The sequence below is a fragment of the Clarias gariepinus genome, chromosome 15, assembly GCF_024256425.1.
Source record: "Clarias gariepinus isolate MV-2021 ecotype Netherlands chromosome 15, CGAR_prim_01v2, whole genome shotgun sequence".
NCBI lineage: Eukaryota > Metazoa > Chordata > Actinopteri > Siluriformes > Clariidae > Clarias > Clarias gariepinus.
In genome coordinates this window covers 14,092,451-14,119,838 of record NC_071114.1, presented here as the reverse complement: position 1 = coordinate 14,119,838, position 27,388 = coordinate 14,092,451, and the positions used below count along the sequence as shown (strand labels likewise).

Below are 27,388 nucleotides of genomic sequence, written 5' to 3'. Positions count from 1 at the left end.
GTGGAATCAGGTGTGGCTTTTGTTTGGAATGAAATCCCTGTGGTGTACAATATGTATGTATCTATCCATCTATAGTATCTGTTTCTCCTGTTTATTTGTTTTGACTGGTTTATTATGCAATCAAAGTTTAACCAGAATCCAAAGCCTATCCCAAAAACACTTGGTGAATAGCGGGAATTTACAGATGATTTTTCATCGTACAGTAGCATGCTTGGTCCCTCTCCCTCACAAACTCCCTCACACAAACACAGTAAGAAACAGAATCGCTTCCACTTGGCTAATTTTAAGAATTCAGGCATCAGCCCTGCTTCTGCATTATTAACAAATTTAAACACACATCCACACTTTTATTCCACACTGAAAATACAAAGAAAAATCATCCAGCAGCAAACCAACTCTAAACATTATTTTCCATTATGACTTCCAGTGACTGTAAAATGCTCACGCTTTTTTACTCACTCCACTGAAACAGGGCAGAAAAACAAAATCAATTAGCTAAAGGGTTAGATTTAATTCAACAAATTTTTAAAACCCAAAACCAAAGGCTTTGCTGGCATCCTTCCTTCCAGCACTGGCTGTTACAGCAACCAGCACACTAGTGAGGCTCAAACAGTGAGGTAACAAGATGCTCTTTGCATGAGAGGAAGTTGGTGTATTGGATCTGCCCCACGCTCTACAAACCACTGCTGTGCTGCTGTTGCCAGTCTGATAGCATTGCTAACACTCTTTGACAGAACTGCAGGGAAGGTCTTGTGCAAAACTGGCAAATCCACAGCTTCTTCTTTACTTCCAGCTGTGAAAAGGCCTTTAAGAGGCATTAGATAAGCTGGGTGGGTTACAGAAAGCTGTGTAGGCCTGTTCTCTGTTGTTATGAGTAACAAGATATAGCCATTGAAGGCATCAGTTTGACTTGCATGACCTGAACCTGTACTCTTATTAGAGGCTCTCATTAACATCATGGAAATCAACATCTTCAAATTCCTTAAAGAAGTTTAAAACCTATTTAGTTCTTCAGTTATTATAAGCATTTTACAGATTTTATAGAAAAAATTAAAATCAGTAACATACAGGACAAGAAGATTTTGTATATGGGATTTTTTTAGTCATAGTCTTGAAACAAAGAACAAAGAAGGGGGCAACTTTAGAAAGTAGTGTTACAGTACATATTGGTAACACGGTCAGGTGCCACATACTTCTGGTCATATATTGTCTATACTTCAGTGCCACTGCACTTCAAATGCATCTTCATAAAACATCTTTAAGGAGCATTCTTATTTCTAACTATTTCTTTAATTATCTTTTGTGTTTTGGTTTTGTTTTCTTCTTAATTTTTGTTGTATTCTGTAATGTCTTGATATATGAATATCAAAAAAAAAAAAAAAAAATCAAATACTTGAAGTAAATAATGTTGGATTAGAAACTCCATTTCCCCAGACTCTTTTACCCAGAACTGCAAATATCTATAGTGTCATAACAAAAACAAGCAATATCTTTTAGCAGTACTTTAAGACTTTTGGAGAAACAGACAAATCACTTAAATTTATTAGTCTCTGGGGAAATGGGGGATGGGGTTGGTATCAGACCCTTTGACCTTTAGCCTTAAAAGGTGCAGAAGGTTACATTTAAACAAAAAGGGACAAATCAATAATCAATGGGACTGTGGTGAGGAACATGTTTTTCACTTACCACGTGGTTCCTGGTCCGGTGGTAGGGCTGGACAATGGGCAGTCCCAACGGAGTCACCCATTCCACTGTGCTGCCGGACTTAGCGATTAGCCTTGCACTCTCAGTTAGCCAGTCCTGTTAACAGACACATGAACAGATGTCACCTTAGACACAGTCAGAATACCAGACACAGTCAGAATACCAGACACAGTCAGAATACACACTCAAAAGAAGCAGAGTAAATAGCATTAGCAAAATAAAAAAAATATGCCAAATCAAAAGAATTACATGACCACCACCATCACTTTCACAGCTGTTAAATCATCCAAGCATAATTTGTGATAATTAAAATTATAAGTGATGATAAAAATTATTTTATTTAAAAACATTAGAATATTTTATTTTAAAATGGAAATATTTCTAATTTATTGGAAATTTAAGCAATTTTCCTTTGGGATTAATAAAGTTCTTTGAATCTGGAATCTTTGAATAATAAGAACATTTTGCGACTGCAGTAGTTCATAAGGTGTTTTGGTTGATGAAAATAACTGAAATTTTGTTCAGAACAATAGGCACCCCAAGTTTTTTAAATAATATTAAATGAATAAATAAACATTTCAGCAGTATGTATAAAAAAAATCTTTCCAGCACCGCAAATTATCTTTAAGGCAGTCCCCAAATATACTCAGCAAAAAAAGAAACGTCCTCTGACTTTCAACTGTTGTTACTTTCAGTATACTTAATGTGTAAATATTTGTATAAACACTAAAAGAGTCAACACCATAAGACATAAACTAAAAATGTTTCACAATGTGTCCCTGAATGAAGGGAGGCACAAAATCAAAAGTACCAGTCAGTATCTGGTGTGGCCACCAGCTGCTTGAAGTACTGCAGTGCATCTCCTCCTCATGGACTGCCTATTGCGGACAGTCTGAGCACTGATGGAGGGATTGTGTGTTCCTGGTGTGACTCGGGCAGTTGTTGTGGCCATCCTGTACCTGTCACGCAGGTGTGATATTCGGATGTACCGATCCTGTGCAGGTGTTGTTACACATGGTCTTCCACTGCGAGGATGATCAGCTGTCCTTCCTGTCTCCCTGTAGCGCCGTCTTAGGCGTCTCACAGTGCGGACATGGCAATTTATTGCCCTAGCCACATCAGCAGTCCTCATGCCTCCCTGCAGCATGCCTAATGCACGTTCACGCAGATAAGCAGGGACCCTGGGCATCTTTCTTTGGGTGTTTTTCACAGTCGGTAGACAAGTCTCTTTGGTGTCCTGCGTTTTTAGAACTGTGACCTTAAATGCCTACCTTCTGTAAGCTGTTAAGGTCTTAATGACCATTCCACAGGTGCATGGTAATTAATTAATTATGGTTAATTGAACATGCATGGAAAACATTGTTTAAACCCTTTACAATGAAGATCTGTAAAGTTATTTGGATTTTTACAACATTATTGTTGAAATTCACAATCCAGAAAAAGGGACGTTTCTTTTTTTGCTGAGTATAGAAAACAGACAACTTCTATGGCCTTGGATTACCACCCCTAACTAAAGGTCTTCTCTTTGTACAACTGTGTTTCTAACTAGGGCCAGGAAATAGTGATAAAACAGGTGGCCAGCTGTTGCTGAGCCCCATTTAACAAACCTGCTGATTCAGAGCATGAGTGCTTCCCTGCATGTCTGACAAGCTGTATGGCTCCCAAAAGGCTTTTCTCCAGAGTACTCGGAAGATATAAATTCCTCCTTTCTCCATGCAAAAAAAGCAGTTCAGGCCCATCCATCAGACGCCTCCCCACCTTCCTGCCCCAGTTATATTCCCTCCTTTCCCCAACCTAACCAGGTGTGGGATATTAGTGGGAAGATGAACTACCTTCCCCATCCCCACTACTGCATCTTTTCCCCCTCACTTTTTTCAGGGCCTGACCCACTTAGAGAAGACAGAAGCGTCTGAACGTGAGATGCAGTCTTTTTCTGAGCGTCTGGGCCTGTCTGGGTTTCTCCCACAGGTTTTCCCAAAGAATCCATTCCCCTCGTCACTTATCCCTGAACAGCATGCAGGTGCACAACCTGAACAGTGCTTTTGCATTACCAGGCTAAACATATGAATAAATCTAGCTTATCCTTACGAAATAAAGAAGTTAATCGTGACTTAATGTTCTAGATTATTTTGCAGCCAAAAGGTAGAGCTAAGAGTTTAATTCTGTTTTCACACCACCATGAGACAACATGAGAGCAGAACGTTCATAAAATATGCACTCATAATTTCAGTAGAAAAGTGACAAGTAAGGGTGCTTTGATCGATCGGCTGCTGATTGAAATTGGCCGATAATCACTTGATTTTTACAGATCAGTTCATCAGGCCCAACACATAAACCGATACTATTGTGTTGACGCAATACAATACCGAATACATCAGTCGACATCCACATCAGCATCTGGGAATATTACCAAGTCTCTTTAAAAAATGTCGAATTTGCAATTTGCTATTTTTTTTCCCTAAAGCAAAACTATGTGGGGGAACATTTGCCAAATCTTTAACACAACAAACCTTATTTGCTGGTTAAGAACACAACGTGAAGAATTCGAGCATGAAAAGGTATCCGCAAAGGCGGATCTTAAAAGTCGGCCCTCACTCAACCACTTCTAGCAGAAGTCCTCATAAAGCTTGAACAAAAAAATTAATAATTAAGAGAGTAATAAAGAGCGGTTCCCAGCTCTGACCAAGAAATCCCGGGTTTACCGCTCCATGGATGTGGGCTGACAGTGAGCGACTATTCAGCACAGCTGAACACATCCTGCATGATAAGAGGAACAGACTGACTCTTAAAAATGCAAAAATTCTAATATTTATGATGAAATGTCTGCCCTCGCTGCTTACTAATGAGTAGCCATGACTGGCCTCAGCAAATACAAAGTGACTACTGTGTGTGTTTATTTAAAAACTTTCAGTGCACAGTTCTGATTTGTTATTTGTTGACACAGCATTGTTTCATGTGGCACACGTTATAAAAAGTCCGTATAGTAGAGCAGTTGCATTTCAGATAAGCATTTCGAATTTGTGAGAGCCCCTTGATGGTAGTTAGGAAATGGAAAATGTTTGTTTTTAAGTCGAGCATAGGCTGTCCTATTAGTTTCAGTTTCTTTATAATCTGCATGAAATAATAAAAGGACGGAATATGTCGCCATCTAATTTAATAAAAGTTTTATAATCCCTTTTCAGATCTTAACTGTATTTGTGCACTGCTGTTTAGAATAGTTATAAACAAACAAACAAAACTACACAATAAATAGAACACTTTAAATGGCAGACCAGCAATCAGTATCGGTTGATTCTGATTTCTGTGATCGGCCCCAAAAACCGTGATCGGAGCACCCCTAACAAAAATTGACATGGGAATTGATATTTTCCTAAATAATTTGAAAAATCTTTTATAAACCAGACCTTTTTGATATAACCTCTGTCGCTCAATTTCCCTTTCCAGTGGCTACCAACAATTTACCAAAAATTATTGTGATGTCTAACTATCTAATAACTTAGTTTTCATATTATCCTATTATACACAACCGCTCACTTAATGTCTATACAGATGTTACAAATAAAAAATATTGATGTTTTGAGAATATGTAGCTAATGGAGTTAGCTTGCTTTGTAAATTTGATAATCCACTAAACAGTTTACCACCACAAGTAATAGTCAGTGGCTTCATGTCTCATACATGACGAGCTGCACGTTTCACAAGTAACTGCATCCTTGTTACTATGAAGTGTGTTGAGTAATCATGGTGTACCTGGATCTCTCTTGTCCCGGTGAACATTTCCTTCAAGCTGCTGAAGACCTGTTGCACTAGGTAATGTGAGGCATCCCAAATATACTCCTGCAGAAATAAAGCGCATGAATGTACAGACAAAACAATTGAGATAGATGAACTTAGACATTTTAAAGAGCTGGGATTTGGATTAGAGCTTCAGGTGAACTCTCTCTCCCAGGAGGACACATTAATACAGAGAGGAGCCACGGCTACTCAGCACCTGCTGTCAACCCACAAAGCTGCTGATCCAGTAAGTCTGGTTCCTTTCATACAAACACCTGCATGCGTAATCACACACTCTAATCACCATACACACACACCTTGACTCTCTCAAGGTGATAATTATATGCTATTTTGCTGCTGATCTCAAGTCACTGGCTTGTTTGCCCATAGAAGAAAACTATTTTCCCAATAAGGCTTAGGCAAACAAAAACCAATTTAATAATTTCTCTTACTTACATACATGCACAGCTTGCAATTTGTGAATTAACGAGACCACTGATTTAATAGAAAAACAAAGAAAAAACAGGCCCTTCAAGGCTCCCTAGTGCACACCAGTGAGGGTATATTACACACTACTACTGATGTATTGAGAAAAATTCTGACCTGCAACTGGCCTTTGTATTCTTTACTACAAAGATATCCCATGTCACAAAGCAGACGAGGTCTAATCGCTAACTCGGGCACACAGGACAACAATATGACATGTCTTTTATTTATAGTCCCCTGGTTGACAAGTAGGCTCAGCAGACTAGTAGGCTTTGGTGAGGTTTAAGTGGTTTCTGCTTTATTTGTGTTTTTTTGATTTCTCAAAACAAAAAGTAAAAAAAAAAAAAAGCAAAATTTAAAAGAAGTTTTTATTTTGTTTCACACTTACACTAAGCTTATTCTACACATGAACAGTGTTTACACAAAGCCAGTGAAAAGATAAATAGATACAAGGCCAGATTTGACAAGAAGCCAAAAGGTATGGGTACAAGGTTATCAGAGGTGGAAGGTAAATAAGGCTACGTTTACACGGCAGGTCTCGATGCCCAATTCTGATTTGTTGCCTATATCTGATTTTTATGACCGTCTGTTTACACGTTCTTTCAACTATGACTCATATCCGATACACGTGTTTACACTTGCCATGTCATCTGAAACATCACGCATACTTAAAGGGAGGTTCTTGCGCTACACACTAGCCAAGATAGACGAAGGTGAAGTATGCTTAACGCTCTGCGATATATGCAAAGTTCGTGAAACGTCACCATGGTTTTAAAACGGAGGAGAAGAAAAAAAAAACGGCATAATTGCAGCCTGTGCATATGCTTCATTCACCAAATACTGATTTCTTAATGCCATTTAGCCCAAATAAGCATTAAAAAGGGGTGTGGGTGTGGGGGGTGTGGGGGGCTGGGTGCTTTTCCTTTTCCATGTCACCTGTGTGTTATAATTTCACACACGCTTCCACCAGAGAATAACATTACGTCATTAAACCGCGAAGAAGTCGCAGTTTTAATGATGTACAGAACGCAATGACTCAGGAAATCTGTTTACACGACAATTACATTAGCATATATATCTGATTTATATCTGATTTATTTCCACATATGAAGGAGGCCTGAAACCGATCTCGAAATATCGGAATGCATGCGTTTTTTTCCTGTTTACACAGACATAGAACATATCCGATATGCGTCACATATGAGCAAAAAATCTGAATTAGGTCACACTTACCTAACAGTGTAAACGTAGCCTATGTACAGATGCATATTTCATGCACCTGTACTTTACTTGAGTAGTTTTACTAGAGGATACTTTTTACCTATACACCACTACATCCTACAACAAATATCCGTACTTTTTACTTAATTACATTTGTGCATGGCATCGTTTTACATAACCGCAGTGCTGTGTACTATTTAAACTGGAATATTTCCAACTGCTTACTAGTATGCATGACTGCATAAATCAGAAGTGGAGCTTATTGCATACAGCAAAAAACTCAGTAAAAAACTGAAAAAGGGAGAGAGATTTTTTACTACAGTATGAGAGATTTACTAAGCACATTTAAAGGGAAGTACATTTATACTTTTACTCTAATATAAAAGTAAGTGAAGGTTTTCTACTTTTACTCAAGTAATATTTTACATAGGGTGTATATACTGTACTTTTACAGTATTTGTGTACTTTGTTCACCACTTTGCCTAGCTATGAAAGAAAAAAAGGGAGAGGAAACGAATATGCTTTGACTAACATGGCTCATGGTTGTGGAAGGGTTTTAACAAGTTCTAAATCAACAAGTCTAAACTCGCCTTTTAACTAACTACTGCTCATACAGTTGATTAGTTTTCTGACAATCATACTCCAACACACCCATCCTACCTTGGGGAAGTCATCGATCTCCTTGAGGCGTTTTTCGATTTGCAGCCGTCCACCATAGCGCGTGACCCCATAGACCACAGTCATCACAGTTTGCTTCACCACCTTCCTGCTGATGAAACCTTCCAGCACCTGTGCTATCTTCATGCCCTTTTCTGCGTCTCGGGCCCGGAACTCCTCCACCTGGAACACGCAGCAGGGGAACAGACTTGGGTATCTGCCTTATCTGATCTTCATGATAGACAATCAATTAGATGACAGAGAACACCATCTCCTGCCACCTTCATGCTCCACAGCCAGTGCTTTCATCCTTAGTAAAAATCAATGACGAACATCAAAAAGCTCAATGCGTTTATTTCATTAATTGTAAAGCTAGTCACTGAATACTTTTAAACCAACCAAAAAGAATCTGAAAAGAATGCAGAAATTTTAGAAATATGTCAAAAATACCTTTGAGAAACTTATTTAAAATAAAACATTTATGGCTTCCCAATTTGAACAAAGCTTCTTGTTTTTTCCTTAAAAGCAAATTACAGGGAATGCATAGTTTTAACAGCAGAGGAGAGGTCAGGTTCATTAAAAGGAAGGCTTGTTAGTGTTTTCTTCCAGCTGCGGGTAGAAGAAATTTCTAATTTCTAATGAAGCAGGTTGTAGAATTACAACCTGCTTCAATAAGGTTGTGTTCTAAACCCTTACTTGAGACTTTCTTTGTGATGGCCAGGCATCATGTTTAAATCTGCTGTGTAGTGTGGTGTTTCTGGCAGGACTGGATGAGGCTTTACTTAGTGTTCACACTGGCTATCCCAGTGGAGATGAAATCAATAAGGAAGGCCATTAAAACTTTGCAGTCTTGTTGGAACATGAGCCCTTTGTTTAGTCCCTCACGCTTTTGCTGCTTTCTGAACCTCGGGCCTCAGCAAAACTTAAAACATTGAAAGCATGAGCTTAAAGATGGTGTAAATGCACACACAAAGGCTCTTAGCACTGTGATTTTATGATAGGAGTACAGGAAGAAAAAGCCTAGCCTCGATCTGGGTCTGGAAGTTTGTAGGAAGCTTTCTGGTTGATTATTCTCACTAACCTGCTGAGCCACTCCACTGTAGACATCCTGCGGTTCTTCACAGGGCATTAAGTTTACTGATGTTGCACCAATCACATCACGACCCAGTGCAGCATAGTGCTGAAGGCCGTTACAGGAGCCGTCCTGTGTAAAATATAAAAAGATAGGAAGGATGACCCTCTATCATACAATAACCATCAATAAAATAGGTTACAACAGCTGCATTACCAGTTTATTAATCTTTTTTTATTCCAACTGATCATTCTACTTTAATAAAAAACAAAGACCTGAAAGCAAATAAGCTGTCTGACCCTTTTGACCACCTGCTCGATGTTTTACTGGGGAGTCTTGAAAAAAAAATAATGTTATCACAAGCTCTTAGGGCTGTGCTGCCCCAGTCTCCATTGCACAGATCACATTAATACACATTCAGAGAGAATTCATTGCTGCATTCCAAGCCACACAATGCACACTATGTAGGATGCCTAAACAGTATTCAAATGCTGTTTAGTATGGTAATATACTGTTGGGATATAACCTTTGATTGGTTAGTGTCTTATGCTTGTAAATAAAAGAGGTCAGATTCTTCTTTACTGCCCAAATACAGAGTGGTGACATTTGCTGGCATATGACATACGTGCACAAATTCCCAGCCAACCTCAAAGCAATATTTATAATACTTTGAGTTAATGCAAACACTTCTATTAACATGTTCAATTGGAATGAATTAATAAGATTGGACTACATTGTCTGACAATGTTCTATTACTGCAAGAAGGAAATTGGACATATTATCTGTAATGATTTTTTACAATTTCCCAAGCATTTTTGCTTAAATAAGCAACTGCGATATGAATAAAAAGCAAAGCACTATTAATTTTCAATGCGAATGAACAATTAATTTCAAAAGAACAATTCCTTTCACTGGGCTGTACATTAGCTGGACACTCTGTAATGAAATTCAAGGGAGCAACAACAGTAACATTTAATGGGGTGTCAAACTGAGACAAGCTGTGTTGGTATGGCAGAGATGAGGTCAAGAAAACAAAAGCAGTTTCCAGTTCCTCCCTCTTTCTATTACACACAAACAATTAAAAATGGACAATATTTTTTTTACCTGATGCACAGGGAAATGGGAGATGAACTGTGTGGGGTCATGTGATCTGGAGGCATTTGCTATTTCCATGCAGCATGCCAGAGTCTGCCAAGGCTCATCAGCATTCATCCACCACTTCCTTCCCTGAAAAAAAGGGCAAAGCAGCTCTGTCACTCAAGGGACAAGACACACATGAGCATAATATTAACATCCCAAAAGAGGAAAAATGCATAACACAAGTAATGGTTATGCTCTCAGAACTTCTTCACTGTATCTTATTTTGACCAGATTTTTTAATTTTTTCTTTTTTTAACTAAACATACATCACAAGAAAGGTATGTAGAAAGTATAAAAGGAAAGTTTACACTTCCACTGGTAAATGACATACTCTATTGGACAGTTAAAAAAATAATAACATTAGTCTGAAATAATGTAATGTTTAATACATTTTTTCTTTCCATGATAAAAATAACCAGTGGACAGCTCTGAGACCTGTGTTATCGTCAAGAAATGGTCAAATATGGGACATTTAAAACTATGTAAAGTGCATGGTCCCTTTAGGATTAAAAATTTTTTAGCATAAGACAAAAACATTAAGTTACCACCCACCGTTAAAGGGTTGTCCGCAGAGTCCAGAACGTCATCCATGATGGTGTTTGCATATTCCAGTCTCCCAGCTAACGAACTTCGCTTCTTCAGGCCCGTGAGGTTGACCAGATGGATCTTTAACCAGTCCAGGCCTTTAGGACCCAATGGCTTTCCCTCAGCAAACAGCAAGACGGCTCTGGTTACATCGCTTCCTAGGTGGTTAAAGTAGGGTGGGCATGGATAAGTACGTCCTCGGAAATCCATATTATGAGGAAACCAGAAGATCTCATCCCTCATGTGGTTGGCTATGGAAAGCTTGTAGAGGGCATCCATTCGCAGACTGTGCATCTCAGCAACCTTCTTCTTGGCTCTTGTGGCCTCACGCTTTAGATGGGCTTTCTCAGCAGGTGTGTATTCTGGGTCATTAGGGTTGAAGCGTGGGATTTCTGGTGCCTCTGAAATAGGTGGAGGCACATCCAGCTTCTCACTACCCTTATCGTTAAAGATGGAGATGATTATGTCCAACAAGGGTTTGTTGATTCTCCAGGCACAGTTGCCCAGCTGGCTAAGGGAGTCCAGCACAGCATGGAGCTCCTCATCCTGGCACCTCTCCAGCAGCAGCTGGTGCTGAATGGCACCTTCAACTGAGCGCATCAGCTTGGTGGGAGTCAGCAGGTAAGCCCCACTCTTGGCTGATATCCAGGGCACTGGTGGGCACAGCATGGGTATCACATACGAGTCAAAGGTCAGCTTGGTCTCCATGGCTTCTGATTGTATTTGAGTCAGGATTGGGTGTGGCTTGATGAAACCAATCTAGGGTATCAATGAGAAGAAAAAACACTTTTCACATAGTTGGTTCAATGCCAAAAATGTAATTAGATCCTAATACAGATCAAGTTTGCCCCTACTGTGGTTTCTTGCTACAGTAAATGGTTTAATCTGCATGCTCCACAGAACACCCTGCTCAAGAAGACTGACTGTATTATATAGTCTGATGTGTAAGAATTTATGATGTTTAAATAATACCATTAAAAGACAGCATTGGTGGGAAAAGCAGTATTAGCAAGTGTGGTCACTAAATAAGACCACAAATTGCAATTGTGTTGTAAATTGCATCATGACCTGCAAGCAAAGTGGAGTATCTTGCAAAAGATGTGAATATCTTACTTCCAGTACTGATGTACTCTCAAATATGATAACTTTCTGCTTCTTACAGAACATACTCAGTTTTAATGACGCTCATGTACCTAGTCTGATCACTTAGGTCAACCACCTTTATGCTCCTTATTAAATACACTATTTAAATGCCATTAACTATTGGATGGTAGCATTGTGGAAATCTTCATATTGTCACAAACCAAAGTTTGATGTTTGCTTTGCTTTATCATTAATGATTTGCTGTATCATTAATGATTTGCTGTATCATTAACCATAAACATTCTACCAGACTCCTGTCATTTTCTGTTGCTGTATTTGTGCAACTAGGCTTACATTGCATCAGATGGTAGTAAGTATTGGTAGCGGCGTTTGAGTGAATGTACAAGTCATTAATTACAACATGGCTTGCTTCATGGTAGAAAACGTGACATCATGGAGAATGGTCTGTAATTTACTGTGCCAATCTGCTCCCTCTAGTTGAAAAGCACCATTACATGATGATTTGAGGATATCCAAGTTCAGAGTTTTGAGAAATTGTGTGCATTTTGAATGCAGCACGAGGACCATCGCATCTTGCATTTAATAAGGGATCTCAGTGTCCAATCATGTGTAATTCCAATTATGATAATATTAAGTGATGTTCAAGTGGAAGACAAACTTACTTTTCAGGATTCAGCAATGTTCAAAATAAGTGCTTTAAAGTACTTTCTAGATCCACTGTTATCATTAAGGGCACCAGCTTCTGATTTGTGGATATAAAACAAGAAAAATTTAAATACTTTTACAAGAAATACAAGTCTTCATAAGGGCTGTCAAAAATCAGTTGAAAGTACTCGACAAGGCAGCATGACATGCACTCCAGCTAAATATAGAAGCATCACCATACAACTAGTCATTAGTTCTCATTTAATAAAATGCACCAAAAGTAGAGAGGCCCTGATTTATGATCCGATGACCTACATTGTATTAGTGCTACACAGATCTTCCTGCTGCTCAGACTAGCACAGGGAAAATTCCAACCACTCACTTAAGTATTTGTATGATGACTGCAATCTTCTAAGTCTGTTTAGTTTTGAGGACCTGAGACACCAGGATCCCACGACCTGCGTCAGGGAATACTCTGGAATCTTGTTTAACTGCCTTGGGCCTCAGGTCTGTGTCTCAATATGTCCCATACCTGAGTGGATCACAACAGATCCAAACCTGGATGATATCTGCTGCTAACATATGCATTAAAATCACTGCAGGGAAAAACATGTCAAGGTGAGAGGAAAGTGAATGGAGGTTTCTCTTGATAAAAACCAACTGGCACATGAAGTGTCTGTCCTGTTTTATGACAGATAGCACAAGTTTTATTGGATACATGCACCATACGTGCCCAATGTGATGTTAAGATTCGCTTTCCCTCTGGTATGACTATCACACCAAGTTAAGAAAAAGTATGACAGCCACTGGGAGAGCTCCTGCCAACTGTCATGAAACCCACCTCTCATGGAAATAGAGGAAGACTAGGCTGCAAACATGCAAGTTACTCTCACCGAGTGAACACCCCATCAGTGTGGAGAACATGTTTTAATAACACTGCAGAAGCATACATTCTGGAAGCCAATAGGGGATTATGGTGATGAAGGTAATGAGTCTGTTTTGATCAGTTCAAGTCCCTGACCTTTCTTTTTGTAAGTAATTTGGATTTTTTCATATGAAACAAGGTGAAACAATAAGCTATATACTGTATGCTCAACTCCATTTTTGGAAATTTGAGGATGTGCAGTCCATTTAGCTAAAACAAGAAGAGAGCCATTAAATGAATGACATTATTAAAGACCAGCTACGGATGTGTGTCCAATTCCTGAATCTTTTCAAGAAGACAGCTGATGAGCTCTGTGACTCAAAATACACAATGTTAAACTTGGTGGACCTCTAAAAGAATGTGTAAATAGAGATAAATCAACTTTAATTCTAACAGCTGCAACTAATAGGTTGATGACATTACAGCAGGAATAAACTTACTGTAATAATCAAATAACTAGCCTAATATGATACCCTGAAATGAATCATTCTTGATAAGTGGGTTATTGTCAATAAATGTTCTTTTACTTTGATAAATATATTTTTAAAAATATTTAGATCCAAGTCTTTTTTTATTAATAGTAGAGTATTTGGTATTAAAACTTTAAACACAAAAATAGCTGGGTTCATCCTGCTACTCTTGGCTCACAGGGTAATTTAAGCACACAAGGAAAAGCTAGAAATATGAATATTGCTTTGGAAAGCAAATGAAGCTGTTCATGTGAATGGAAAGGCTAATTCCGCCCCCATGTGAAAGAAAGGAGGTCAATGCACAACACCAACAAGGGGAGCTGAGCAACAGCATCGATAGTGCAGTCGCTTTTAAGCCTGTGAGCAGATGCCAGTTATGCCTCAAAGCCAGACGAAATGGACACACATCTGAGGCGCAAAGCCAAAAAGCCTGATGACAGACATTCTGTCTGTCTGAAAAAAACAAAAATCTGTTGTCATAATAAATGACAAGACTGGCTTTTATTTTTGTCTAGCTTTATTTTATACAACAGAAAATGTACTGTATATAACATCAATTTTAAAGAAACCAATCAGACGAGGATGCAAATGAAGCTGAGCTTATTTTAGGAAAATCAGAAGACTATTTAGTGGATTCATGCTGCTAAATGACACTTTTTGAGGTTAACAGATATTAAACAAGTTAGAACACTGTCTTGCACCCTGTTAACTATGGAATGTTTTATAGATGAAGGTGTCTTTGAATAATATAAATGATTTTCAGTCCTACAATGTTATGTTCTTTCTTAGTGCATTATTATGATCAACCTGCTTTTTTCCCCACCTGTCAGCACTTGTTAATTAATCAAATTAATTGATTGAGCATTATGTTGCTGCTGCTGTTTGTATTATCTCTCTGTTCTGGTTAACTGCATGAGTTGGTTGTCACTGTGCTTGGTACAATGTGATTTTCATAGTTGAGGTATACCTATGATAAAAATTACAGGCCTCTCTCATCTTTGTAAGTGGGAGAACTTGCACAATTGGTGGCTGACTAAATACTTTTTTGCCCCACTGTAGCTTTGATATCTACTGTTGATTCTTAAAGCAAAAAAAAAATCAAGGTCTTTTGTGATTTTTGTTTGACCACATTTCTTCCACAAAGTTGATGTGGTTTTAATAATGTTCTTAATTTAATTCCATTAGTTTCACCAATTTCCTCAGTTGTTTTCTTTGTTTGATGAAGGCCAATAATTTGTCCCTTCTGAAAAACAGTAAAAAAAATTCCACAACTACGAAGTACACCTTCTGACATGTGGTTTTAAAAAACAAAACAAACAAACCAAAAAAAAAGGAATACATATCTCATGAAACTGCCAGCTAAAAATAGAACAACACCAGACATTGGCACACACATGATCAAACACTGACATAGGATCGGCTCCACAGAAATCTCTTAAACATACATAAACACAAAGAAAAACCCGAGGCAGAACCCAAACAAATGATAAAAAAGGCTCCTGATTATTCTGAGTGCTCCCAGCTGGCATTTATACCAGAGGAGCAGGAAAATGCATCGCTGACTCACTCTCGGGTGGCTCATGATCCAGACTGGCTTAAAGATGCAAATCTTTTACTCCTATCTCTTGAGGGCAGTTCAGATCACTTCACCTTTCCTTTTTATCTCTCATTACCCCATGCTGAGTAATAAAGCTTAAAGCACTTTATTAGACAGAGTGCTGATTGCATCACAAAATATAACAACTCTATTAAAGCATTTGGTTTGTCCAATTACATGTGGTCTCCTGAAATTGGAAGGGGCTATGATGGAGCCTCTAGGGTGCATCCAAGTTGAAGTGTAACATCCTATTCTTTTAATGCTTAATCATTATTCCATTTAAAATATAACACGCTGGAGTACAGAGCCAAAAGATCATGTAATGCGTCGCGCTACCAACTTTAAAATTCTCTCTTGTTCTTTCCAGGTGAGTTTGAGAACATTAAAGTATTTAAAGAATTGAAGATTCAGTCTATAAAGTACCAGTTTAACCAAATGAGAATTAAACTTCCCTGGCAGAATGTCAATTCTTTTTAATAACAACAGTTGCAGAAGGCAAAAAAAAAAGAAATTCTATTCTTATAGAGGTTAAATTTTCGTAAAAGGTTTTTTATTACTTGAATGCTTTATAAGCACACCATGAGTTGGCACCATGGTTTTAAGAGGTGGAAGAAAACTAAAGACCACAAACCCACAGATCTGTAGGGAACAAGAAACTCCACACAGACCAAAAAGCCTAACCACCTCATCATTAATTCTGCCTGCTGTGCTTCTTTATTCATCTGATTACTTTGATTTCTTTATGCTAGTTGTTACTGCTATTTATACCACTTCTGGACGTTTATTTATTTTTTTAGCATTTAGAGTGTGTCTCACCTGTCGATTGCTGCGGAATGTGTACATGTGATAGAGCACAGGGATGAGCTTGTTGTCCTGGGCCGGGTTCAGAGTGTTGTTTGGAATTTTGAGCTCGCGCACCATCAGATCCACTAGGAAACTGCCCAGCTGAATAACCAGCATGTGTGGCCAGGGTGTGTCATCACTCAGGAGGGAGGGACCAGTGGTTTGCTTCTCCTCTAGAGTGCTCCATCGTTCCCGTGGCAACACAGTGCTGGGCTGGGATGGCACAAAAGATAATATGAATACACACAGTTTAGTATAAAGACACTAAAAATAATAATGACACTTTTTATGGGTTATTAAGAGTTCAAGAGTTTGTTTCAGAGGTTCTTACAGTGTCACGATGCATGAATGGCCGGTTAAATTACCACTGAAAAGTCTATCGATTACAATAAATTGATTTTATCCAAAAACAGGTTTCTTTCTTCATTAATTCTAATCTATTTTGTGTCCACCCATGTAAAAGTAATGAGAATAAATAAATATTATATACACCGTGTATATACAAAATGTGGACACATACAGACACACATACACTAAAACCTTGGATTGTGAGTAACTTGGTCTTCAAGTTATTTGCAAAACGAGTAAAAATGGGGGTGACATTAAAGATGTTAATTGTTAAAGTCGTACAAAAAAAAAAAAGATTCCAGTGAGACGACAGAGACTTTCTGCCGTAGAGCAGTGACTCTGTTAGGGTGTGTATGTGAGAACGTTGCCCTACACAATAACCCTCCTCCTCTTCTCTTTCTCACACCAGTTACGATTGTTTTCAAAGGTAAAGTACGCATAATTTTTTTTTAACTTTATATTTTGTATTCATTATATTTATTTATATATTTTTTTGGGTTGCACAAAACATCCAGTTTCCATTATTTCCTATCTTTGATATACGAGTGCTCTGTATTACAAGCATGTTTTCTGAACAATTACGCTCGCAGCCCAAGTTTTAACTGTATATATGACGCATAAAATTTACAGAAAATCCTAGTTCTGCTAATAAAACTAAATAAAAACACTATATTTTCCTGCTGATCAGGAACCATAATTCATGAATTTACTATTATAAACACAAAACTTTTCATTTTAGTTAATTTTCTTCAGCTTGTTTGTAAATGGTCAATTAAACCTTGAAATCTGTGATAATTTTAGACTAGGTTATCACACCATGAAAAGGATAACAAACCTTCCATGTTCAAAGGTCATTGTTTTAATAACTTTTAATTAAGTTTTAATGCTTATTTCCTTTGTGGAGAATGCAGGTTTGATACCTCTGTGTCTTTTCCGAGCAGTTCCACGTACGAATTGTAGATTTTGCCCAGTTTTTCCACTATCTGGCTGTGACTCTTTTGCTGGATGCAGTACACGTTGTGGACTCTGTTGCCCAGTTCCTTAGCCAAGAAGAGCAGAGAGTCTCCACTCGGGGGAAGGTTGGCCAAACCCTAAGTAACAGACAAGGTAAATTATTAAATGAACTATTAAATGAGGTTATTTTTATACCAATGATTACAATGTATATAGCAATCTTACGCAGACATCAGTTAAGAAATGCCATAACTTTAAAGCCACCTGCCTAACATTATGTAGCCACCTGCCTAACATTGTGTAGGTCCTGCTTGTGCTTCCAAAACAGCTTTGATCTGTCAAGGCATGGACTCCACAAAACCTCTGAAGGTGTGCTGAAGTGTCTGGCAATGGAACGTTACCAGCAAAACCTTTCAGTCTTTCAAATTTTGGCAGTGTGGCAGGGCACATTATTTTTGTTCAAAGAGATCACTGTCATTAGGGAATACAGCTGCCATGTGAACTTGGTCTGCAACAATTTTTAGATAGATGGTATAGGTCAAAGTAACATCAGCACGAATGCCCAGACCACTATCCGGCCTCTGCCAACTTGCTTGATGTCATCTCTTCCCCAATTAAGTAACAGAAATGCACCCAAATTTTAATAAAAGTTTTTAAAAAAGATTTTTTAAATGTTAATTGTGGCCAAGTTCTAAGGACATCGTAGGTCAGCGTAGGCACTCTCAAACCTCTTGTTGTCGTTTGCTCCACGTCTGCATCAGTGAGCCTTGCTCACCCATGACCCTGCTTGCCTTTTCAGCAGTCGTCCTTTCTTGTACCAGGTTATCAGTGTTATTCATTTCACTGATCAGTGGTTTAACATTACAGCTGATTGGTGTATATGAATACACATATGTACAAATAAATGAAATGCAAATCTTCTGCAAAGCGAGTTTTATGATTATTGTTGTTTCTATTAGTTTTGCTGGCAATATTACAGTCAAGGCAGCAGCAGAAGATCTCACAGAAATAAACAACAAAAGTGTGTACCTGCAGCATGATGTTGACGTAATCCTCATCATGAAGGATGCGCAGGAAAGGGTAGATGTCAATCTTCCAGTTTCTCCGGTTGTTGCTGCCTAAAACCACCCGGCTTTCCCTCAGAGCTTGTAGGAGAGCTTTGTGCCAGTGAGTGCGCTGCTCAGCTAAAAGCTTCCTCTAAAACACATCAGAGTTCAGAGTGAACATTCTGAGCAAAGGAAAGATTTGGCTTGACAAATATTTCAGAAGGTGCTGTAATGTTTAATTAAATAATTCTATTAATTACTATTACTACAATTGCTTTTTTAAATACTATTACCTTTATGGTTATGGTTACTGTTATTGATATTCGTCTTATACAATTCCCATGATTGTTGCTACTATTGTTCCAGATACTGTTGCTATTAGCGTTATTTTTGCTTCTATCATTGATGCAACTTTTGATACTGTTGCACCAACAGTACCAGAATCATATACCTGCAGAATGTGGAAAATACACCACAATGCTTGTTTAACATTTCTTCGATATGGAAGATATGGACTTGTGTTAACTACCGCAGGTCTCCAATGCACTCAGTGTGAAAGTGGGTTAGACTATCAGCAGTGAGGCTCTTTCCTTCAACAGAGTGAGCAGATGACACAGTGCTGATAGGCTGGCCTCTATGCCCAAACATGGGGGCAGATTATATGGCATTAGTATTCCATTCAGCACTGCAGCAAATGCTGCTAGACCACCAGGGAGCCCCTGACCTCTCGAATATGAGACCACAATCAGAAGAAGCTGAACAAGTAAATGCCACTACAGAAAATATCATTGAAAATCAGATAATACTTTCAAACTCTAAGGTATGACGTGATTCGCTTCTACAGTCATGTGTAAAATTTTGTGCTTTTCCTTAGTTAGATTACTTATTCTTTCAGATTAATTATAAACTTAATTTTTTTGTTATTTAGTGGTACTATAAAATATCACATATCCTAACTATACTTTTTAATAAACTCCATGCTGTTTTCTTTGCTCACAAAACTCTTTTTATTACGCTTACGAGTCTTTGAGTTATGGTAAAACATATTACCACTTTTATGTCACTCAGAGTTGACAAAACCCGGTCCTAAATGTCCACCTGTCCACTTATTTTATAACCTCAACCAGTCCAAGTCTGTTAGGAGAGAGGGCTGACATGCAGAAGCAGATTTACACTCCCCTGAACCTAGTTAGAGCGAATTTGAATGAACAAGAGAAAGTCACGCACCATCCTAGCCATGTGTTCAGTGACAGGTTTAATAGCCTCCACAGAGTCGATGGTGACAGTGTTGGCTTGCTCCATAGTCAGCTGACGCCTGAAGCGCTCCTGCAGCTCAGCCATGCTGAAATCTAACTTAGGATAGGTGGTTCCTTCCCTCTGAAAAAGGTGAAGAAAAAAGCATTTTTATTTTAGATCTCAAAATGTTCAAGTGGTGATTATGAAACTTGAAACAAATCATACTTAATAGAGGTTTAATGTCATACAACAAAACATGGAAATTGACCTGAGGTTCAAACAAGACTTAATTAATTTCACTAATGTAATCAGTGTATACAGTGACAATTAAATTCTGCCTAATAAGGCACTAATAATCTTAATGATGGATCAGATGGAATTAAAAACCTTTATTTGTACAATCAAAAGAGAATAAAAAGGTACGTTTAGATTGGTAAAAAGCTCTTACACATAAAAGTGGTTGCAAAATATTTAATGTTTTAATGATTTTTTTAAATAATGACAATCAGGATAATAATTATTATATGATATTTTATGCAATGAAACTGTTTTACAACAATCAACATTTAACATAAAGTCTTAGGCCATGGCTCTAAATGCTGCACACGATTGTCCCATAGCCAGTTTTCACTAATTTTCAGTTAATTCACAACTCTTTAGTCAGATAGGCAAGAACTAATTTAGGGAAATCACCTGCTTTGTGCACAGAGAGAACAAACACCACAACATATGTTGTATATGTTGCATACTTCTGTATATTCAGCCTGGTTCAGTTCATACAATATAAATAAATGATAACGCTGATTTTAAGCCATCAAACTAAAAAGTCTTAAGTCAATTTTAATCAATTTATATATTAAAACATCCAGGAGACACCCATAGTCTGAAAAAACACCAATTCAAAGCTGCAGAAGAACAAACTGGAAGAATGCTATACATCAGAGTAGTGGCCTGGTCAATGCTGCCAAGATAACATTTTCATATTAAAAAGGAGCATTACAGCCCACATGTTGTAAACTCTTATACAGATATATATTCTCAAAAAGTTGAAAACAGACCACCGTATAGGATGTGTTTGTACATTTACAGTTTCCCTACCCTGCAACTAAGAGGCCCAAACTCTTTCCAGCGTGACAACGCCCCTGTGTACACATTGAGCTCTATTAAGGAATGCTTTGAAAAAAATGGTTTGAGGTTAAAGTGGAAGACAGGAACGTCTGCAGAAAGCTCTGATCTCATTTCCACTGATTTTCTTTGAAAAGAACGAATGCTGACTGCACCCCAGGCTTCCTCACCCAACATATCTCTCTCTTGCTCTCCAATCAGGTCTATATGTATTTGGACATGGAAAAAAAAAATTGCCATTTTTAAACAAGTGACAGTGAAATCTGCAGTCGCTGTCTACAAAGTTTTTTACTTCCAACTATAAAAAATAATCTGAACATTTATGATTATTTTGTTACATTACTATTAAGATTGTGAAACATAATTGGACAAAAAAATCGTAAATACTTTTATATATAAACTTATATTAATAAAGGGTTGCCTCAGTGACTGCCTGAAATCTGAAACATATGGACATCATCAGGTACAGAGCTTCCTCCCTAAACTGCTTTGCTGGGCTTATACTTCAACTACCTTCAGCTGCTGCATGTTTGTGGGCATGCTAAATTGGGTTGAGGTCATTTGTTTACCTTGCTTTGCATTCATGCTATGTTTTGAATGATAATCCATTTGTACTGTGAAGTGCTGTCCTATTCTTTTTGCACCACTTGAATGAGTCTGAGTAGAAAGTATATAAATCCACTTTATATCTTTCAGAATCCATCCCCATGCAATAACACTGCTTCCACCATGTTTAATGAAGATTATGTGGTATATTTTGGAACGTAATCCCTTCATTTCTTTCTTCATATTCGTCTCTTTCCATAATTCTGGTAGATTTGTCTTCTGGGTATACTTTAGCAAATTGTAGTCTGGCCTTTTTACTGTTTGTAACTAATGGTTTGGATCTTGAAGTAAACTCTCTGCATTTACATTCATAACATTCATCTCCTGAACTGATTATATATCTCTGTACATTCTTCACTGGCGGAAACAGATGTTAGGCATGTATATATTTGTTTGGGTTCAACCCTGTAGGAAGTGTACAGCTGAGACCTTTGTCCAAGCCCTCTATTTTTAAATTTCCCATTTGAATTCAGAAAACAACCTGATTTTCTCCTTAATTTAGTTGTAACCAATTCCCACCAGTCACTGTATCACACATGCCAGAGAGAGTAAGCATTGAGCTGTGAGCCAGGCATGCTCCAGGTCTACACTTTTATAGTAACTCAATGTGCAAGTCATAACAACCTTTGCTCCTTTTTAACCTCCATGCTTGCGGATATTTCTTTGTGCCCTATTAAAGATACTTTTAAACACCATAAAATCTTAAACACAGAATTTAGCAGGAGGAGTTTATTACTAGCAGCACAGAGCAGAAACCAACATAAACAGCTAAATAAAATTTTCCATGACACACCTGATTGCATAATCCTGAGAAAGTTAGCCATTGTGATATTTGTTCCGGTAAAAACAAATCTGCACTTGTACCCATCCTTGGTTTTAGTAATTGCAAGCCTAGACTTTCTGGTTCAGCCACCAATTTAACTTAATCACATAAAACTGCCTTATGCTTTAGTTTCTGACTTTATCAGCACACAAAACATGTGTTTGCAGACGGTGCTCTCAGACATTCTTGTTACTAGTGACAGATTTGTTTCTGCTGTCTGCTACAGCAACAGGAATGCAGAGTGTCGCACGACGGACGATAAATGGGCTGTGGTGGACAACAGTAATGAATCACTGAGGAGGAAAAGCGGGGCACAGAGTCCTGATGGCAACCTCGCCTCTGGTTAAAAATAGCATGTGTTGCGAGTACTCATTCATAAAAGCCAAGGCTTGTTTATGCACTTTTAAACCAGGCCTGCCCTCCCAAGACTGTTGGTATAAAATAAACAGCAGCCAACTGACACATCTGCCTCCCACGGTCATACTGTATGTCAGAGAAGAGACTGTGTGGACTTTGCACTGACAAATCAGGGTTGTGCTCTGATGAGTGATTAAAAGTGCATTACTATCATATCTGGGGTGTCCTGGTGGCCCCAAGGGTAGCATTGCCACCTCACAATAAACATGTTAATTGGGCTACTCTTTGTGTTTGTGCACTGAGTGCAAGGCTGCATTGTAGCCTTGTGCAGTGTAATTCTGGAAAAGTCTCTAAATCCACCGGGACTTGGATAAGCTGAGCTGCTAAATACCTTTGTATAGAAGTTCTCCACCAGTGGTAATGAGCAATGCGGCCGGTCAGAAGGGGTGTGTGGCTCGAAGTCGGGTTGTACAGTGCGGATGGCTTTTAGCACCATGTCCCGCTCATCTTGTCTGAACACACACTGTCGAAACATGTCGTCCAAACACAAGCCGCCTTCAGCCATCTGCTGCACACACCTAGACACATGCACATCAAACGGGAAGGTGAGCACCTTCTAAATACACTGGTCAAAGTTTCATGCTCTTTTTTGCTTTAAAATTAGCAGATGTATACACAGTATATATATATATATATATATATATATATATATATATATATATATATTTATTTTTTTGCATATATATATATATATATATGAGAGAGAGATATCAAGGCTAGATTACTTGATGAAAATTTTCTCTTATTTCCTCTTTCTGGTTTTAAATATGCAAATAAATGAATACATACACACACACATAATGTATATATCTTTAAAAAAAAAATAAAAAAAATCGGTTAACATGAAGGAAATACTTAGGGAAACAGGAATCCTTTATAAAAACTTTGAACCTTGTTAAACATCACAGGAAGAAAATACATCCCAAAATATTCATTGTATATAGACCAATAATTTTAAGATCTCATCTATAAAAGACTCACAGGCTTGGACTGCTTGAGCAAGAAATTGAATAAAAAACAAACACACCTGTGATTTGTTATCATCTTTAATTTTACTACTTTAGCTTGTCATAAAAATTGTCATAAAAATACTAGTTTTTACCATATTATTTACCAACTATACCATTAAACTGGATGGTCTGTTAGAGCCACAGGAAGCCATGTGATTAAAATACAATAGTCATACTGTTTCATTAAACTCACAATCAGTGATGGCAAGCAGAATTTGAACAGCAGAGAAACACGGTATACGATGCTAACCTTTTTATGCAGATTTGAGTAGTATAAAGATGAAAAGTATGAAGCAGACAACTTGAATCTCTCTCGTGTTCTTTGTGACAGTCTGGAACTCTTGCTCACACGCTCTTGCAAAACCGCTGGGTCTTGAATTCCAAATCGTGCTTTAATGCAGCAATTCTGACGCCGACTCAGAGCTTCAGAATATCTTACGTTTGCTCTGACACCGAGTCTCAGGACAAAACGCTGTGTTCTCATCTGACAGGCCGCTGCCATATGGCCAAGAAAATGCATGGGTATCGTTGTTAAAATGAAAAGAACCCAGGGGCTTAATGTTTGATGAAAGGGGACTGCTTGATATGGCCATGGGAGGAATTCTTAATGATGCAGCTTGGCAGGGTGGATCTGGACTGAAGTTATTTGCAATTCAGTTCACAGGAAAATAAAGGGCAGAATGAAGCATTGGCCGGCTTATAGATTTGGATAACTTGCATAAGAAGACGACAGAGGCAAATTCTGAGACCTTTTACTTGATATTTCCTTTTACCAGTTATTTATGAAGTTTTGTGCTCATGCAAGACATGTTGAATTGACCAGTAGCGCAGATAACTAAAAAACCAACAAACATTTTTTTAAAGGTGTTTGAGATGTAATGTTGTAAAAATTAAATACCTAAATGCCCATGCTGCACCCTTTACATTATAAAGTTAGTTCAGTTACATATGTGATTCTTTAGTGTGGCAGTCCAAAACTCGATTTTAATAATAATAATAATAATAATTATTATTATTATTATTATTTAAAAATATATTATTATTATTATTATTATTATTATTATTATTACTAAAAAGTGCCTGCATGTAATTTATTAGGGCATTTTTTACGAACAAAACCACCTATTGAATTTTGAAGTTAACTATAATTCTGTTACCGTGAAGTACGCAGAAAGAAGGTGTAAGATTACATTTATTAAGTAGATTTTAACTGCACACTCACAAGCGTGTTTAAAAAAACGTACAGTGCCATCTGTTGAGTTTTGAGAACTAAGGTCGATTTCTTCTATGACATGAGGGCGTTTTCCATTTAAATTTCAAATTAGCATAATATTCTCTTCCGATGGGCCGATTGTGATGAAACAAAGCCTATATGGTACCTCAAGCTCAGCCAAAAACACCTGTGAAAACCCCACGTTTACGTGATGTGTGCAAAAAAACTGAAAAACACATCTTGATGTATAGAATTAGAACATTAAATGTATAGAAGATTATTATTAAGACTATTATGTTTTTTTATTTCTTTTTTTATTATTGTATGTGTGTATTTGCATTTGTGGTAAAATGTTGTCATTTCTATATAACCCAACAGGTGGTGCGCTCTAAACTATTCACGCACTGGTAAGCAGTACACCATCCTCTGTGGTAGGAGCAACGTGTTTGCAAAGTTTGTTTATAATCGTGAAAAAAAAATCTATAATAGAACTAAAGAATATAGATATAATCACAATACAGATTGAATCGCCACATAGGTATTCTGATATCATATCGGCTGGTAACTGGCGAGACCTCATGCCTATTATATAATGCAACATTTTAGTTTTACCCCAAGATTAGATTAGATTAAAGATTAGATTAAAGATTAAAGTAAAAAATATACAGTGTGTTTTTAAAATCTTAAAATGTACTGCCACAAAAAAGACCAAAAATATCATATTGTACAAAATACTCAAAATCCACTAGGCTGATGGCAAAAAAAAAAAATTGCAATGCTGATTTTAACATCCCATATTCCAAACTAACTCATCTAAAGTCACTCAAACTACCAACGACACTGATAAGTGCACTGTGAGATTATTGTAATTAATAATGCATTACCTGTTCTCCAGCCTTTAAAGATTTACACAGGTCTCAACTAGAATGTCCTGAAAAACCTTAAAGAACACTATACTGGGGACATATTCAGGGCAGAGAAGACAAAAGGGACACAGGAAAGCCATATGAGGCTGGATCAAGCATATCTACAATGACATCTTGATTCAGACAAAGGGAAATGCTGGGCCATGCAGAGGCACGTTTCACAATCCTACAGTGCAATTTCTGGCAGGTCTTGTTTCAGGGAAAACCGAGCATGCACTCCCTCTTGTGGAACTGAAGTGAAGGGCTGGAGCAGACACAGGGAGGGGCTGGCCATGAAAAGCTGATGGACCATCCTGTCTCCCTGTGACTCAGTAACAATCACATTCCTGGCTCCGTGGTCTTTCATACACAAGCTTTTGTTCATAGGAATCATCATTACTCCAAGGTTTGATCAACAAGATCTGCCTGATATATTGTATGACCATTTTAAACAAAAACAGAGATGACAAACCATGAATAGCTATTATAAGAGGCAGATCATATAATTTTTATTTGGTGAATGGCTGATACACACTGACATCTGTGGGAGGTGGTGTCTTTGTGTAGTGAGAAATCATGATGACACGAGGCAGGTAGCAGACTGACAGCACAGGGATGTCAGTTGAGAAAAGGTGTTACTTTTTTTAAAGGAGAACAAAAAGAAATGCATGGATAAGTGGAGCTGGTGAGAAGAACACAGAGACTGGAAGCTGGGAGGAATACTAAAGTAAAGGGAGCTGGGCTACAAGAGGACAATGTCATTACTATTGCCTTACAGAGATCGATGGGCTAAGCAGCACCACCTGCCCCATACACCCTCCCCCTGTCATTGGACTGAATGCTAACAGTCACCTTCACATCAATTGAGGAGAATGAGAAATGAAAGGAGTGCTGGTCTGGCTATCAAAACTCAGTTTTTGTTTATTTATTATTACTGTCACAAAAGTTCAGTTCGCCCATCGAATGACTTTGTCATTTGTTGTTTAATTCATTGCTGGGTTCTTATAATACCAAATTCCAACCCGGGAATTTTGACCGTGAAAAATAACGTAAAAGTTAAAATAATGTAAAATTATGTAAAAGTTACGAGAGTAAAAACTACCCTTATGTCTCTATATAATCCTCTGATAAAATAATGCACTTATCCCAGTGTTCAACTAATGCTTGGATACGATCAAGGTTGAAAGTTCTCTCAGTACTCCAGAGCCATGACCAGACTGCGTGCTTCATGTCTGAAACGCTGGCAGAAACTCCTTTAACGGCATTAAGTGAGGTCAGATCTGTGAAGCGGATGTGGCAATAACTCCCAGCCGAGTTCCTGTAATGTGCATTTAGTGTTGGTGAGTGACGTTAGATTGGGCAGGATCGGTCATGATCGTCTGCCACAGACGTACAGCCTTTTTAAACTCTTCTTTTGCACCATTCAAATGTGTTTTTGCAGCCAAGAGTCATATCACTGCACTGTGTATAAAGTCTTCTGTA

General features: G+C 37.9%; 1 protein-coding gene across 1 annotated transcript in view; it reads right to left on the bottom strand.

The window, feature by feature from the left end:
- polrmt (polymerase (RNA) mitochondrial (DNA directed)) overlaps positions 1-27,388 on the bottom strand; it is a 51,577-nt gene that overhangs the window by 14,881 nt on the left and 9,308 nt on the right. The window contains exons 5-15 of the mRNA XM_053513478.1: positions 23,110-23,296; positions 19,799-19,948; positions 18,555-18,722; positions 17,492-17,662; positions 16,197-16,436; positions 10,607-11,398; positions 10,019-10,141; positions 8,924-9,046; positions 7,846-8,025; positions 5,455-5,541; positions 1,687-1,800 (exon numbers count right to left, since the gene is read on the bottom strand). Coding sequence (XP_053369453.1) covers positions 1,687-1,800; positions 5,455-5,541; positions 7,846-8,025; positions 8,924-9,046; positions 10,019-10,141; positions 10,607-11,398; positions 16,197-16,436; positions 17,492-17,662; positions 18,555-18,722; positions 19,799-19,948; positions 23,110-23,296 — 2,335 coding nt within the window. The remainder of the gene's footprint in view (positions 1-1,686; positions 1,801-5,454; positions 5,542-7,845; positions 8,026-8,923; positions 9,047-10,018; positions 10,142-10,606; positions 11,399-16,196; positions 16,437-17,491; positions 17,663-18,554; positions 18,723-19,798; positions 19,949-23,109; positions 23,297-27,388) is intronic.